The sequence below is a fragment of the Ornithorhynchus anatinus genome, chromosome 6, assembly GCF_004115215.2.
Source record: "Ornithorhynchus anatinus isolate Pmale09 chromosome 6, mOrnAna1.pri.v4, whole genome shotgun sequence".
NCBI classification, from domain to species: domain Eukaryota; kingdom Metazoa; phylum Chordata; class Mammalia; order Monotremata; family Ornithorhynchidae; genus Ornithorhynchus; species Ornithorhynchus anatinus.
In genome coordinates, this window is record NC_041733.1 from 19,071,504 (window position 1) to 19,086,942 (window position 15,439).

At 53.5% G+C, this 15,439-nt stretch overlaps 1 protein-coding gene across 1 annotated transcript; it reads left to right on the forward strand.

The window, feature by feature from the left end:
• The first annotated feature begins 527 nt into the window (after positions 1-527).
• Positions 528-14,893, forward strand: DNASE1L1 (deoxyribonuclease 1 like 1). The gene is made up of 10 exons (XM_029067901.1): positions 528-642; positions 1,122-1,264; positions 6,778-6,891; positions 7,668-7,756; positions 9,060-9,149; positions 10,207-10,319; positions 10,696-10,808; positions 12,148-12,305; positions 13,338-13,428; positions 14,004-14,893. The coding sequence occupies exons 1-10, from the start codon at positions 528-530 to the stop codon at positions 14,124-14,126; spliced, it is 1,149 nt and encodes a 382-aa protein (XP_028923734.1). The 3' UTR covers positions 14,127-14,893.
• The last annotated feature ends 546 nt before the right edge of the window (positions 14,894-15,439 follow it).

Genomic DNA, 15,439 nt, shown 5'->3' on the forward strand with positions numbered 1-15,439 from the left:
CCCCAGTGTTTAGAACAGTGCTTTGATGTGTATTTCTATTTCTTTATATTGATGCTGTTGATGCCTGTTTCCTTTTTTTGATGTCTGTGTCCCTCTTCTAGACTGTAAGCCTACTGTGGGCAGGGATTGTCACTATTGCTGAACTGTACTTTCCAAGCTCTGCACACCAATAAGTGCTCAATAAATACGATTGTATGAATGAATAAAGAAATGCCATTATTATTATTTTATTATTAAGGAAGCTTTTGCCTATTTTGGGGAAACAGAGATAAAATAAAGAAGTATCACCAGGAAGACCCCTTAGGAGAACTCCATGCCTCTAATAATTGATAAAGAGCTCACTCGGTGCTGACCACTGTGATTACAAGATAGACACGGTCCCTGTCACATATGAGCCTCACAGTCTAAGAGGGAGAGAGAACAGGCAGTGAATTTCCATTTTACAGATGAGGAAACTAAGGCACAAAGAAGTTGAGTGACTTCCCCGAGGTCACACTTTGCCTCATTCTACATAGAGAGCAGATAAAATGTTTAGAGGAAACAAGCATCCTCAGGACTTCCCCGTTAGCTGCTTGAGGACAGGAACCATATCTGGCATTTCTATGGTGCTTTACCAGGCGCCTAGTATGTCCGTGGCATATGGTAAGCGTTTAAAAAATGTTATTGCACATATGAAATGAAAGGTTCAGTGGGGGATGTGAACCTTGTTTCCCTCATCTGGCCCGGATTGATTTATTTGGCTGGATTGATTTATCACAGTGGGTCCCCACCCCTTCATTCAACTTCTCAAACTAATTCACCTAAGCTGCCTGTCGGTTCTACCGTCACAACCTCGCTCAAATCCTCTCCTTTCCATCCAAACTGCTGCCTCGCTGATTCATTCATTTAATTGTATTTATTGAGCACTTACTGTGTGCAGAGCTCTCTACTAAGCGCTCAGCAGTCCATACTTCACTCTGCTGGCTGGATCATTTTTCTGCAAGATCGCTTAGTTTATGTCTTCCAAATCCTCAAGATTTTAAGCCCCGATCCGAGGCCCAGCTCGAAGCCTTAGCCGAGGCCCAGGTCCAGCCCGGCGTTAGCCAGCAGCTGGCAGAGAGGGGCGGGGAACCCGGTTTAAGCGCTTGCTTGCCCCCGCCCCTCCTCCTCCTCCTCTTCCTCCTCTTCCTCCTCCTTGATCCCCGCCCCGTCCTCGGTCCCGGGGCGGACCCCGAAGCAGAGGGTCCGAGGGACTGACCGACCGACCACCGACGGCCGCCCCCAGGTAGGGCCGGGACCCTGCGGGACCGAGCTTGGAAGCCAGGACAGGGAGGACGAGGAGGAGGAGGAAGAGAGACAGCCCCTGCCGCTGGCCCAACCCCTAACCCCGACTCCTGCCCTTAACTCTGCCCCAGCCCGTGCCCAATCTCCTGTCCTTAACCCTGCCCCAGCCCGTGGCCAATCTCCTGCTTTTAACCCTGCCCCAACCCGTGCCCAATCCCCTGCCTTTAACCCTGCCCCAGCCCATGCCCAATCTCCTGCCCCAGCTCCTGCCCCTAACCCTGGCCCAGCCTGGGCCCCAATTCCTGCCCCAGGACATGTCCCAGCCCGTGCCCCTCCCCTGGCTTCTGCCCTGGCCTCTGCCTCAACCTTGCCCCAGCGTCTGCCCTAACCCTGCCCTTGCCCGGCTTGTGCCCCAGATCCTGACCCGGTCCTCCTGGCAGAGCAGCCAGGTCAGATAACCTGGAATGCCCTAGCGGGTGCACGAAGCCCAGGAAGAAGCAGGAGCAGAGTCCGGCTCAAGCCCGGACCCCTGAGCTCGGGCCTCCCCTCCTCCCCCACCACCTCTTGCCCCCAGACAGGGCCCAGCTTGCACCCACAGCCCTACTGCCCATAGACGGGGGTGGGGGTGCCAGCCAGGATTCGAGGACCTTCCCCCCTCCACCCAGGGAAAGTAAGGTCGGGGAAGAGTTGTCTGCTGCCCAGGGCTTGGTGGGCACCTTTGGCAGAGTGGCTGACAACTCTGGGCAAAAGACAGGAGAGGCCATGGGGGTGTTGAGGTTTGCCATTCATTCATTCAATTGTATTTATTGAGCACTTACCGTGTGCAGAGCCCTGTATTAAGCGCTTGGGAAAGTACAGGACAACAATAAAAGGTTCGTGCTTGTGCCCTTCCCCTATTCCTGGGAAGCAGCCGAGGGAGGGGCGAGCAAGGAGCCACTCCCAAGGACCCCCAGGGCTGGCAGAGCAGATCCCTGGAGCCTGGACCCCCAAACTCTGAGCTCACCCTTTGGGTAGAAGGGGATACCCTGCTCAGGATGTGCTCCCCAGCATCATCCCCGGCTTCGGGGGTGCTTAGGCTTCGGTTCAGAAATGTCCCAGCTCCTCGGGATAAACTTCTCTGGAGAAGCAGCGTGGCTCAGTGGAAAGAGCCCGGGCTTAGGAGTCAGAGGTCAGGGGTTCTAATTCCGGCTCTGCCACATCAGCTGTGTGACTTTGGACAAGTCACTTCACTTCTCTGGGCCTCAATTACCTCATCTGTAAAATGGGGATGAAGACTGTGAGCCCTACGTGGGACAACCTGATTACCTTGTATCTACCCCTGCGCTTAGAACAGCGCTTGGCACATAGTAAGCACTTAACAAATACTAACATTATTATTATTATTCAAGTTGTTCATTTAGTTGGATTTATTTCACGCTTACTGTGGAAAGCACTGTACTAAGCAGTTGAATACGATTGATTGATTGACACGATACAACGGAGTAAGCAGACATGAGATCCAACATTATTATCATTATTATTATTATTATTATTATTCAAGTTATTCAGATGGTGAGCCTGATGTGGAACAACCTGATTACCTTGTATCAGTGCTTTGCACAGAGTAAGCGCTTAACAAATACCATAATTATTATTATTAATAAACTGACCTCCAAGGGCCTCTAGCCCTGGGAACCTTTACCCCCAACCTCTCCAAACCTTCCCAGTCCCCAGTTCTTCTCTTTTTCTCCTTCTCTTCTCTATCTCTCTGACACATCACTGTTCCACTCTCTGCGTGTCTGTGTGTGAATCAGCACATAAATTCCCTCAGGCACATTCACACAGGTACATTTACAGCCGCTCACAAACGCACTCACTGCCTAGTACTTAGTAAGTACTTAACAAATACCATAATTATTCAGTATTCGCGCACACACACACATTCTCTGAAACCAGGGCAGCTTCCAGTCACATTTTCCACTTCCCTTGTTGAGCTTGTAACAATCTTGCCATCAAAGAGGAAGCTTGGAACATCTCTTTCTCTCTTCGCTCATTTTTCCTTTTCCCACAGTCACAGTGTGGCCTAGTGGAAAAAGCACGAGCCTGGGAGCCAGGAGACCTGGGTTCTAGTCTCTGCCCCTCCACTTGCCTGCTGCATGACCTTGACTTCAGTTTTCTCAGCCTCATTTACTTTATCTGTAAAATGGCAATGAAATATTTGTTCTCCATCCACCTCAACTCGGAGATGGGAGCTACCTGATCTGATTTTCTTGTATCTATCCCAGCACTTAATCCACATTCTTGTTATCTCTCCTGGGGGTCCCAGGAGCAGTGAGGAGAGGGAGAGGAGAGGGATACAGAACTGAGGGGTTTGGAGTGGCTGGTCTGGGCAAGGGGCCCAACAGCTCTGACCCCTCAGGAATGGGCAGCTGCTGCCCCGGAGGAGAGGGGAGGGAAGAAGGAGCCAGAGGGAGAGGCCGAGACCCAGAATAGCTTTGAGAGGGGGAGACCAGAGAGACCGAGAGCTGAGGCACAGGGGACCAGGAAACCCCAGGCAGAAGCCTCCCCGTCCCGCCCCCTACTCACTTTGACCTACCGGATCCCGTGTGGGCAGGGAATGTGTCTGTTATAGTGTTATAGTGTACTCTCCCAAGAGCTTAAAACAGTGCTCTGCAGACAGTAAGCACTCAATAAATAGGATTGACCCACTGACTGGGGAGCCCAGCCGGCACTACCCCGGGGAAGGAAACTCCACAGAAGGGATGCCCCCCGATCGCCATCCTCATAGCTTCTACCCAGGGGCCCAGATGGTTGCTTGGAGACCAATTAATCATTCCCAGGATTACAGCTCTTCTGGGCTAGCAGGGAGGGGCTGGGGGCACTGAAGGGGCAGGAACTGGGATGGGGGATGGCCGCGAGGGAGGGGTCGGGAACTGGGTTAGTCTGCTTAACAGGTGGTTTTTTTAAATGGTATTTATTAAGTGCTTACTATGTGCCAGGCAGTGTACTAAGTGCTGGGGTAGAGACAAGATAATCAGGTTGGACACAGTCCCCATGGCACTCGGTCTTAATCCCTATTTTACAGATGAGGAAACTGAGGCACAGAGAAATGAAGTGACTTGCCCAAGGTCACCCAGGAGAGAAGAGGCAGAGCAGGGATTAGAACCCAGGTCCTTCTGTCTCATAGGTCCATGTTGTATGCATTAGGCCATGCTGCTTCGCACAGTTCTTGTACATTGGGTCTGGGGACTAGGTTGATGAGGGTGGAGGGGAGTCTGGGTTCCTGTCTTTCCCTCTTCCTGGTAATAATAATAATTGTAGTATTTCCTAAGCTCTTATTGGGGTGGATACAAGGAAATAGGGTTGGACGCAGTCCCTGTCCCGCATAGGGCTCACAGTCTTAATCCCCATTTTACAGATGAGGTAACTGAGGCACAGAGAAATAAAGTGACTTGCCCAAGTCCACACAGCAGACAAGTGGCCCAGCCAGGATTAGTACCCCTGACTTTCTGACTCCCAGACCTGTGCTCTAACCAAGATGCCATGCTGCTAGTAATAGTAGTATGGTATTTGTCAAGCCCTTACTGTGTGTTAAGCACTGTTCTACACCTAGGGTAAATATAAGATAATCAAGTGCCACATGGGACTCAGAGTCTAAGTAAATCCCCATTTTACAGTTGAGGAAACTGAAACACAGAAAAGTTAAGTGGGTTGCCCAAGGCCACACTGCAAACGGTTGGCAGAGTTGGGACTAGAACCCAGGTCCTCTGACTCCGAGGCATGGGCTCTTTCCACTAGGCAATGCTGCTTCTCTAAGTAATGCTATCTTTTGAGTTCCCACAGAGTGCAATACATAGCACTGAGTGCTGGGGAAAGTGCAATCCAGCTTATGCTCCAATGGGGCCCTCCTTCCTTACACTCCCAGAGAATCGATCAGTCAATCAATCAATGGAATTATTGAGCGCTTACTGTGTGCAGAACACTGTACTAAGGGCTTGGGAGAACACAATATAACAGAGTTGGGAGACACGTTCCCTGCCCACAGTGAGCTTACAGTCGAGAGGACAACCTGACAGTCTAGAGGATCAACCTGGAGAAAGTGAGACAAGGCCATAAAGAACCAAATCCAGGGGTCTGCGCCCCCACACCCCCTCCAACACCCACCCCTGCGTCCCCACACCCCTGGCACCACATCTTTCCTAGGCAGCTTGGAGGAAGTTTCTCCCCCTCTTCTCCAGGACTAGGGTTTGGTCCTTCCACAGGCTTCTCCTCATCCCCACCTCCATGGGACCCTCTGCTCAGTCCCTGCCTCTCCCTGGGCCCCAGAGAGCCAGACTGGCCCCAAGGCTGAAAAACTGGCCTTTTCCTGGGCAGCTCTGCTGCTGTCTTATTGGGTCAGTCGGTCCTGAGCGCCAACCTTAAGAGAAGCAGCGTGGCTCAGTGGAAAGAGCATGGGCTTTGGAGTCAGAGGTCATGAGTTCGAATCCCAGCTCTGCCACTTGTCAACTGTGTGACTGTGGGCAAGTCACTTCACTTCTCTGTGCCTCAGTTACCTCATCTGTAAAATGGGGACTAAGACTGTGAGCCCCATGTGGGACAACCTGATTCCCTTGTGTCTACCCCAGTGCTTAGAACAGTGCTCTGCACATAGTAAGCGCTTAACAAATACCAACATTATTATTAACCTTGGTCACTGAGGCACTGTGCCATTCTGCAATTGAGAGCCACCCAGCTTGGATACCAAGCTGAGCCCAGACTAGTTAGAGAAGCAGCATGGCATAGTGGATAGAGCACAGGCCTGGGATTCAGAAGGTTATGAGTTCTAATTCATGTTCTTCCACTTGTCTGCTGTGTGACCTTGGCCAAGTCACTTCACTTCTTTGTGCCTCTGTTACCTCATCTTTGAAATGGGGATCGAGACTGTTAGCCCCACGTGGGACAGGGACTGTTACCAACCCGATTAGCTTGTATCCATCCCAAGGTTAGTACGGTGCCTGGCACACAGTAAGCAATTAACATATTCATTCATTCAATAGTGTTTATTGAGTGCTTACTATGTGCAGAGCACTGTACTAAGTGCTTGGGATGGACAATTTGGGAAGAGATAGACCATCCCTGCCCAATGAAGGGCTCACAGTCTAAATGGGGGAGACAGCAAAGCAAAACCAAACAAAACAAGACGACATCGAGATAAATAGAATCAAGGAGATATACACCTCATTAACAAAATAAAATAGGGTAATAAATAATATATATAAATAAGCACAATGCGGAGGGGAGGGGAGGGGGTAAAAGGTGGGGAGGAGAAGCAGAGGGAGAGGGACGGCTGTCTGGGAAGGCTTCCTGGAGGAGGTGAGTTTAATAATAACTGTTATTATTATTATCGGCCTGCCCCTGTTCTGGGGAGGGGTCTGGCTATCAGGTCAAGAAATGGAGGGTGGGTGGAAATTGTTCTGGCCCCTCTTATGTCCTGTGTGGCCAGCAGCCATGCACCTCCTGGGCCCCTTCCCGCTCCTGCTCCTGCTACTGCTCCAGACAGGGCCAGCCTCCTCCACCTCCTCCTCCTCCTTCCGCATCTGTGCCTTCAACATCCAGCGCCTGACCCTCACTAAGGTGGCCAAAGTCAGCATCTTGGACGTCTTGGTCAAGGTGAGTCTGGCCGCAGGGCAGGGGGACCCTGGGAATTGACTGAGGAGAGTGGGGGCGTGGCAGCCTCCCCAGACCCTCCAGGGCAGAGTCCCACAGGACCAGGCTCCCGCAGGTCCAGCCCCAGCGGGCGGTGGGTGGTCACGGGTGCCACATTTCAGAAGCGGCCGCCTAAGGCCCCTGACAGGCTGGTGAACCATCTCTGACAGGTCGGGGAAAGCCCAGGGAGGACCTGGAGACAGAGAGGCCGGCTTAGCAGTGGGCAGTGGGCCATGGGAAGCTCCCTCCTTGCGGCCTAAAGGTGCCAGGTCCTTTGGGTCTGAGGGATCACGGGCAAAGGGTGGATGCAGAAACCAGTCCTTTACCCAGAGGGCCAGATTGATGGCCATGGGGACAGACGATCCGCCAGCAGCGGCCGCCAAGTCCGCTAGAAGATTCCTAGGTGAAACCAGCTCCCGGGACCCTTGGGCCAGGCCATCCAAGAGCTCCCTTTGTTCTTCCCCCCTCCCAGCCCCACAGCACTTACGTACATATCTGTAATTTATTTGTATCAATATCTGTCTCCACCCATCTAGATTGTAAACTCATCGTGGGCAGGGAATGTGTCTGTTTATTGTACTCTCCTAAGTGCTTAATACAGTGCTCTGCACACAGTAAGCACTCGATAAATAGGATTGAATAAATGAATGAATGAGTGCCCACGGGGAGGGCCGGCTTCAGGGGTGGCCACAGCCCCAGCCGCCGCCTCACCCCCTCACCCCTGTGTCCCCGCCCTCCAGATCCTGGCGCGCTGTGACATCACCGTGCTGCAAGAGGTGATCGATTCATCGGGAGACACCATCCCCCTCCTGCTCAGAGACCTCAACAAGTGAGTCGGGGCAGTGTCCGCCGGAAGACAGTGGTCTGCCCCATGCCTGGACTCGGCCCCCTGGGGCCTCTCCCCTCCTACCTGGCCGTCCCCTTCTCCCTGGGACCTTCAGTCAGTCAATCATATTTATTGAGTGCTCACTGTGTGCACAGCATTGTACTAAGCGCTTGGGAGAGTACAATATCTCCCCTCTGGGTTCTATACTCCCTGGCTCTCTAGACTGTAAGCTCATTGTGGGCAGGAAATGCATCTGCTAATTCTGATGTACTGTACTCTCTCAAGCGCTTAGTAATAATAATAATGTTGGTATTTGTTAAGTGCTTACTATGTGCAGAGCACTGTTCTAAGCACTGGGGTGGATACAGGGTAATCAGGTTGTGCCACGTGAGGCTCACAGTTAATGCCCATTTTGCAGATGAGGGAACTGAGGCACAGAGAAGTTAAGTTAAGTGGCTTGCCCACAGTCACACAGCTGACAAGTGGCAGATCTGGGATTCGAACCCATGACCTCTGACTCCCAAGCCTGGGCTCTTTCCACTGAGCCACGCTGCTTCTGTTTTGCACATAGTAAGTGGTCAGTAAATACCACTGATTCTCTAGCCTCACCCTCCCAAGCTCTCCCTTCTGCCACGGGCCCCCAGCCCACCCCCGTGCCCCCTCGTATACCAGTTCAGCCAGGCAGACTTGCCACGAGGCAGGGTAACCACCCTGTTACAGTCCAGTGGGAAAGACGAACAGATTGAGCAGGGTCGACTAGTGCAGGTTCAGGGCAAAGCCAGTGGCAGGAGCTGAGGAATGGGGGCAGAGGGGAGTCAGGGGAGTGTGCCTAGTGATACTAGTGATAAAGGCACAGGCCTGGGAGTCAGAGGACCTGAGTTCTAATCAGTCAATCAATGGTATTTATTGAGTTCTTCCTGGGTGCAGAGCACTGCCCTAAGTTCTTGGGAGAGTACAAATAAAGTTCATTCAGTCGTATTTATTGAGTGCTTACTGCATGCAAAGTACTGTATAAAGCACCTGGGAGAGTATAATACAACAATAAACAGACACATTCCCTGCCCACAGTGAGCTTAAAGTCTAGAGGAATCCCAGCTCTGCCACTTGTCTAGTGTGTGACTAGACTTACTTCTTAACTTCTTAACTTCTCTGTAAAATGGGGATTCAGTACCTGTCTCCTCCCCCTGTGACTGCATCCAACCTGATTATCTGGCATCTACCCCAGCACTTGGTGCTTGACCAAATCGCTGACCACATACCACAGTTCTTATTCTCTTCTTTGTCTTCCGGTCTCCTCGGCTTCCAGCGTTTACAAGGACTCCGGCCCGTACAGCTCCCTGAGCAGCCCGCAGCTGGGCCGCAGCACCTACATGGAGAAATACGTCTTCATCTACCGGTACGTGGGGCTTGCCAGGCTGCAGGGCCTAGTGGAAAGAGCACAGGCCTGGGAGTCAGAGGACCTCGGTTCTCATCCCACCTCTGCCAAATGCTTGCTGTGTGACCTTGGGCAAGTCACTTCACTTCTCTGTGCCTCAGTTCTCCCTCCTACTTAGACAGTGAGCCCCATATGGGACAGGGACTGTGTTCAACCTAATTCACGTAGAGAAGCGGTGCGACCTAGTGGAAAGAGCACGAGCCTGGGAGTCAGAAGAACCTGGGTTCTAGGCCCGGCTCTGCCACTTGTCTGCTGTGTGACCTTGGGCAAGCCACTTCGTTTCTCTGCCCCTCAGCTCCCTTATCTGTAAAATGGGGATTAAGACTATGAGCCCTAGGTGGGATAGGGACTGTGTCCAATCCAGTTATCTCGTATCTACTTCAGTGCTTGGAACAGCTCCTGGTACATAGTAAGTACTTAACAGATAGCATTATTATTATTGTATCTATCTCAGTGCTTTGAACAGTGTCTGACACATAGTAAGTGCTTAAGAAATACTATTATTATTATTGTCTCTATCCCACTGCTTTGATCAGTGTTTGACACATAGTAAGCGCTTAACAAATACTTAAGCCCTGCCTGGGGCCAACGTCCAGCCGAGCTCCCTCCCCTGGCTGGACTTTCGCTGATGACCACCGGACACCACTGTCCCAGTGGCCGATGGGGTCACAGCTATTTCACAGGGGGGAGAGTGAGGGAACAGCAGCACCTCTGGCCTGAACCATTAACCCGGCTTCTTTAGAGTCGACACATGGGATGTCACCAATCCCCTGAAGCTTCGTCCCTGAAGGGTCCTCCTAAAGGGCCTGTCTCCCCCATTGGAGTGTAAACTCCTTGAGGGTCAGAAACCATGCCTCGTGCTTCTGTTGTAGCTTTCCCCAGTGCTTGGTACAGTGCTTAGCGCCCAGCCGGCGCTCAGTCAAATCCTTTACTCCTCCTCCTCCTCCTCCTAGGTTGGTTGACCCTGTCCCCTCCCTTGCCTCCTCCCCTCCCTCCCTTCTCCACTTTCCTGAACCAGGTCGGGCAGGACCAAGGTGCTGGACTCTTACGTCTACCAGGATGAACAGCCAGGAAAGCCGGACGTCTTTGCCCGGGAGCCCTTCATTGCCGTCTTTTCTCTGCCCAACAAAGGTGTGCGGGTAGGGAAGCTGGGAGCGGGGAGAAATTCCGAGGCCAGGGAGGGGCTGGGACTGAAGAGAGTCTTCCCTTTTCTACACAGCACTCACTGCCCCCACCTCACTGCCCTGGCTTCTGAGCCCTTCGATTTGGGATGAGTGAGAGTAGGGTCCTATGGGTCAGCACTCCTGGGTCCTGTCCTCGGCCTCCAAATGATCTTGAGTGGCTTCTCCACCTGGTCCTGGGGCAAACTTCTTCCCAGCTGGCCCCCAGCTCCTGGATTCTCCTGCCTTTCTGTTCCCTTCTCCTCCTTTTCTCCTTGGCCTCTCCCCCTCCCCATCTGCTCCCCCCTCCCTCCCCTCAGCCTCAACCTTTTCCTCACCCCACCCAGTTCTCCCATCCTTGGTGTTGGTGCCGCTTCACACGGAGCCCAAGAATGCTGGGGCCGAGATCAACGCCCTGTACGACGTCTTCCTCAATGTCACCCGGCAGAAGGACACTAAGGTCAGAGTGGGCCTTGGGAGAGGCTGGAAGATGGAGGGGCAGAGGCAGCTGGGGTGGGCGGGGCGGTAGGGGGATAGTCCCTGTGTGGGAAACAGTGTGGGTGATTCTGGGACTTGAACTGCATGGGGTGAGAGGAGAGGGGATTGATTCACTGATTAGGCCACAATAATGATATTAATAACCATGGTATTTGTTAAGTGCTTACTATGTGGCAAGCACTGTACTAAGCAGCGGGGTAGATAAAAGATCGTCAGGTTGGACGCCAATCGGCCTTCTCGGGAAGGGAAATGCACTGCCCGCTCTGGGATGGATCCTCGGTTGGGTGATCTCTTCCAACCGGACAGCTGCGTCCACCTGTGTGGGTTCTCTGAGTGTCTCCTCCAACTGCCCCCCACATCCTCCCTAAATGCTCCAACCCCAGCCACCTGCCCCATCTCTCCATCCCTATTCCTGTGAGCCAGCTCCTCCCCTGCTTTCCCCACCCAGCCTTCTCCCCCTACCCCTCCCCTCTGACCGCAGAGAGGTCTCCCCTCATCCCTACTCTCCCCTTCCCCCGCCCCTCAACTCTTCCCCTTCCCTCTTCTCATATTTCCTAGTCCTCTCCCCTCCCCACAACTCCTTTCTCTCATCACTAGTCCCATTGTGGATCCAGTGGAAAGAACACCATCTCGGAAATCGGGAGACCTGGGGTCTAGACCTGCTCAGCTCGGCCTGTAGCTGGCAACCGTAGGCCAAGACCACATTGGCATCTTGGGACATGTGGCCCCCCCTCCCCACCTGCTCTCTCGTGGCAGTGTGTGTTCCTGCAGGAGTGTGACTGATCATCAGCATCATCAGTGGTATTTACGGAGAGTTTACTGTGTGCAGAGGACTGTACTGAGCACTTGGGAGAGTACAATATAACAGAGTTGGTAGACACATTTCCTGTCCACAATGGGCTTAGGGTCTAGAGGAGACTGATGGGGACCAGGGAACCTAAGTAGTGCTCTAACCGACTCCTCCAAGTAGGTTCCTGGGCCTGACATGTCTCAGAACCGGGGGTCATCCAACTCTAATGGGAAGCGACAACTCCATCTCCTTCCCAGTAATCTCCTCCTCCTCCCTCCTTCCAGCTCACTTTGGGCTGGGAACGTGTTCACAAACTCTGTTGTATTGTACTCTCCCAAGAGCTTAGTACAGTGCTCTGCACACAGTAAGTGCTCAGTGATTGATTGCCGTATTCCTCCTCCTCCTGGTCCCCAGGGTCTAGTTGGGTCCTAACTTCTGATCTGGGCCGGGATCCGGCCCCTCTCCGTGACCTGGATGAGGCCCCGACCTTGACCCCAGCCTCCTCCCTCAGGATGTAATGTTCCTTGGGGATTTCAATGCCGACTGCAAGTTCCTGACCAAGAAGCAGCAGGAGGAGCTGCTGCTGAAAAAGACACCTGGATTCCACTGGCTCATTCCCGACGGGGTGGACACCACCGTGCGCCAGAGCACACACTGCACCTATGACAGGTCGGCCCACCTCTGCACCCAGCCTGCTCCCTCCCCTTCCCGCCCCCCCCATCAGACCCCTTTATCTGCCCCCTCCATTAAACCCCATCACCTACCCGACCCCCAACCTTCCACCCACCAGACCCCTTCACCTGCCCCCTCCCCTAAAGCCCCCAATAATTATGGTACTTGTTAGGCACTTACTATGTGTCAAGCACAGCTCTAAGTGCTGGGGTACATACAAGGTAATTGGGTTGGACACATGAGGTTCACACTCAATCCCCATTTTACAGAAGAGGTAACTGAGGCACAGTGAAGTTAAGTGACTTGCCCAAGGACACATAGCAGACATGTGGCAGAGCAGTTCTAGAAACCAGGTCCTTCTGACTCCCAGGCCCCTGCTCTATCCACTAAGCCAGATTATCCAACGTCCCCACCCACCCATCAGACACCTTCACCTGCCCCCTCCATTAACCCCTTTTGCCTTTCCCACCCCCTACATCGGACCCTTTCACCTGCCGCACCCCCACCTTCCACCCCCCCATGTCATAACCCTTTACCTGCCCCTGAAGTAAACCATCCCTGCCCCCATAAACCCCTTGACCAGTTCCAAACCCCAGGATAGTAAGCTCATCGAGAGCAGAGGTAGTGTCTGGTAATCACTGTACTCTCCCAATCACTTAGTACAGGGCTCTGCCCCCAGTAAGTTTTCAAAATATACCACTAATTGGCTGGCCAAGGAAATGGGTTATGGCAGGGTAGCCGGGGGTAACTGGAATCCGATGATTTAGCCCCTCTGAGGGGGAGAGGCCCCTATGGGGAGTGGCTATCAGCCTGCAGTCTGTTCTGGGCCATATTGCCCCTCCCAGACCCCCTCCACTTTGAAGGGGCTCAGCACCCCCAAAGCTGGAACCCTCAAAGGAAGTGAAGGATCTCGGTTCCTTGGCGGGGAGGAAGTTCCCTGCACCACCAAATAGCCAAGGGATTGGGAATGATCAACCTCCCCAGTGACAGTGACTGCATCTCCCTCCCTCCCCTGCTTCCCGCTCCAAGGATCGTGGTGTATGGAGAGACCTGCTTCAGCCAAGTTCAGGGGGCTTCAGCTTTCAACTTCCCCGAATGGCTCGGGCTTACCGAGGCTCAGGTAGGGGCTGGGGCGTGGCCCGGGAGAGGAAAAGAAGTGGGAAAAGCCACAAAGGGAGGCTGATCGTTCCTGCCATCTGCTCAATTCTGGGTCAGCTCAACCTGAGGGAGTGGGGTGGAGGGGGTGGGGGGTGAGGACATTTTGGTTGCTGAATCTGTAGGACTAGAGTTCACCTGCCCATTACCCTCAATTCCATCAGGCCCTCACTCTTGTCTTGCCTAGTGCTGGCTCCCCCAGGTCAAACAGGAGAATTTGGGGTTAAGGGGAAAGACCTCGAGGCTATTAAAGAATCAGAAAATGTGAGGAAAAGCTCAAGGACCTGGGCTCGTTAAGTCTAGAGACGAAGACCTGAGAGGAGATGGCAGGCCTCTCAAAGGTCTTGACTAAGACAGAGGACACTCATTCTGGGAGGAGAGAAGAAATAGAAGTTGCAGCTGGAGGGCTTGGAGGTTAGACATAGGGAAGAACTTCCTGACCGGGAGATTGGGTTTAAGCTGAAATGGGGAGACAGTGGAGGGTCCCGGCTCCCCACTCCCCACTTACCTGTCTCCCTCTCTTCCTGCTTGACCTCGCAGGCCCTGGAGATTAGCGACCACTACCCAGTGGAGGTGGAGCTGAACGCAGCCGGCGGGAAGCGGTGGGACTTCGGCCTGGGCATCCTGCTGCTCCCGCTCCTTCTGCTGTTCCTCTCCGTTTGAGGATTCCCATCAGGTCTACTCAGCCGGTGGTCCCAGGCCCCGGGGTCACTCACTGGTGCTCCCCATAGGCCCACGCACGCCCACTGAGGACTCTTCTGTACTTGAGGACCCACTGTTTCTCCCATTAGACAAAGAACCCTGTGTGCGTGGCAGGCAAACTGTCCAAACTGGATATTTTTTATAGTAAGTGCTTAACAAGAGCCCTAATTATCACTCCAGGAGCCCCGTTCTCTGCAGCTCAAGTGGGGAAGGAGCCTCTGAGCATCAAACTCCTTTCCTTTCTTCTCTGTCCCGTTTCTTTGATATTTATTGCCAGCGGTGAACAGCCTCCTGGAGGAAGAGAATGAGGCTGTCGGGGTCCCCAGCGACTAGGAACTTGGGGAATCAATACTGATCCCTCTCCAGCTCTGAAGTTGAGAGAGTCCTGCAGCCTCTCAGGGGTGTGGGAGCCTTCTCTGCTCCTCGGCTACAGAACTGTGCCAACTGATGGTCGCTCACCAGAGACTAGATGTTAGAACAGTGTGTGCTGGGGCCTGGCCCCGGCTCCGTCCCCACCTCCAGTGTGACTGGATGCTGGAGATTGGATCAGATGGACAGGAGGGCGGGGAGAAGAGGTCCCCCTGCCAACAGCTCTCCCAGCAGGCTGGGCGGGGAGGGGGAAGCATCCTGGGGATAGCTGTCCGGACATGGGGCCTGGGGGCTCTCTGCCAGGAACTTGGTCTCTGGGCACGTTGCTCTGGCCAGAAATAAACAAGGACTTCCATGTTTGTTTCCGGTGTGTTTACCTCATCTCCCCCTTTCTCAGCCACCCCCTCCACATTGTTTCGCTTTCCTTTGAGAGGGCCTGAAGCTGAAGTGCCTCTTCCTTACCCCTGAATGCTCCCAAAACTGAAGGAGGGCCAGGAAGGACCTGCCCCACTCACCTACCTTTTCCCCTGCACAGCCAGGTCAGGCAACTGCTCTTCTCCCCTTGGCCCCCACCAAGGACCCCCACCCCACATTTGTCTTTCTAGTCCTGATCAACTCAGTGCAGCCCCTGCAGAAAGAGCTCAGCAGAGCTGGTGGCAGGAGTCTGGACCTCACTGATACCTCCCCCTCCCCCCACAACCCCACATGCCCACACACTGGATTATCACCACAATGACTGGGCTTCCAGTCACTGCTGTTGCTGACTGTGCACTCGCCCAGCCCAGGGGTGAGACGGCTGCCATCCCAGCCCTACTCCACTCTGCGTCGGCCTTCTGTTCTGCCATCGGGTGCCTGGGGGGAATCCTCTGGCTCCCTGCTCTCCTGACCCTAACAGTCCTACAAAC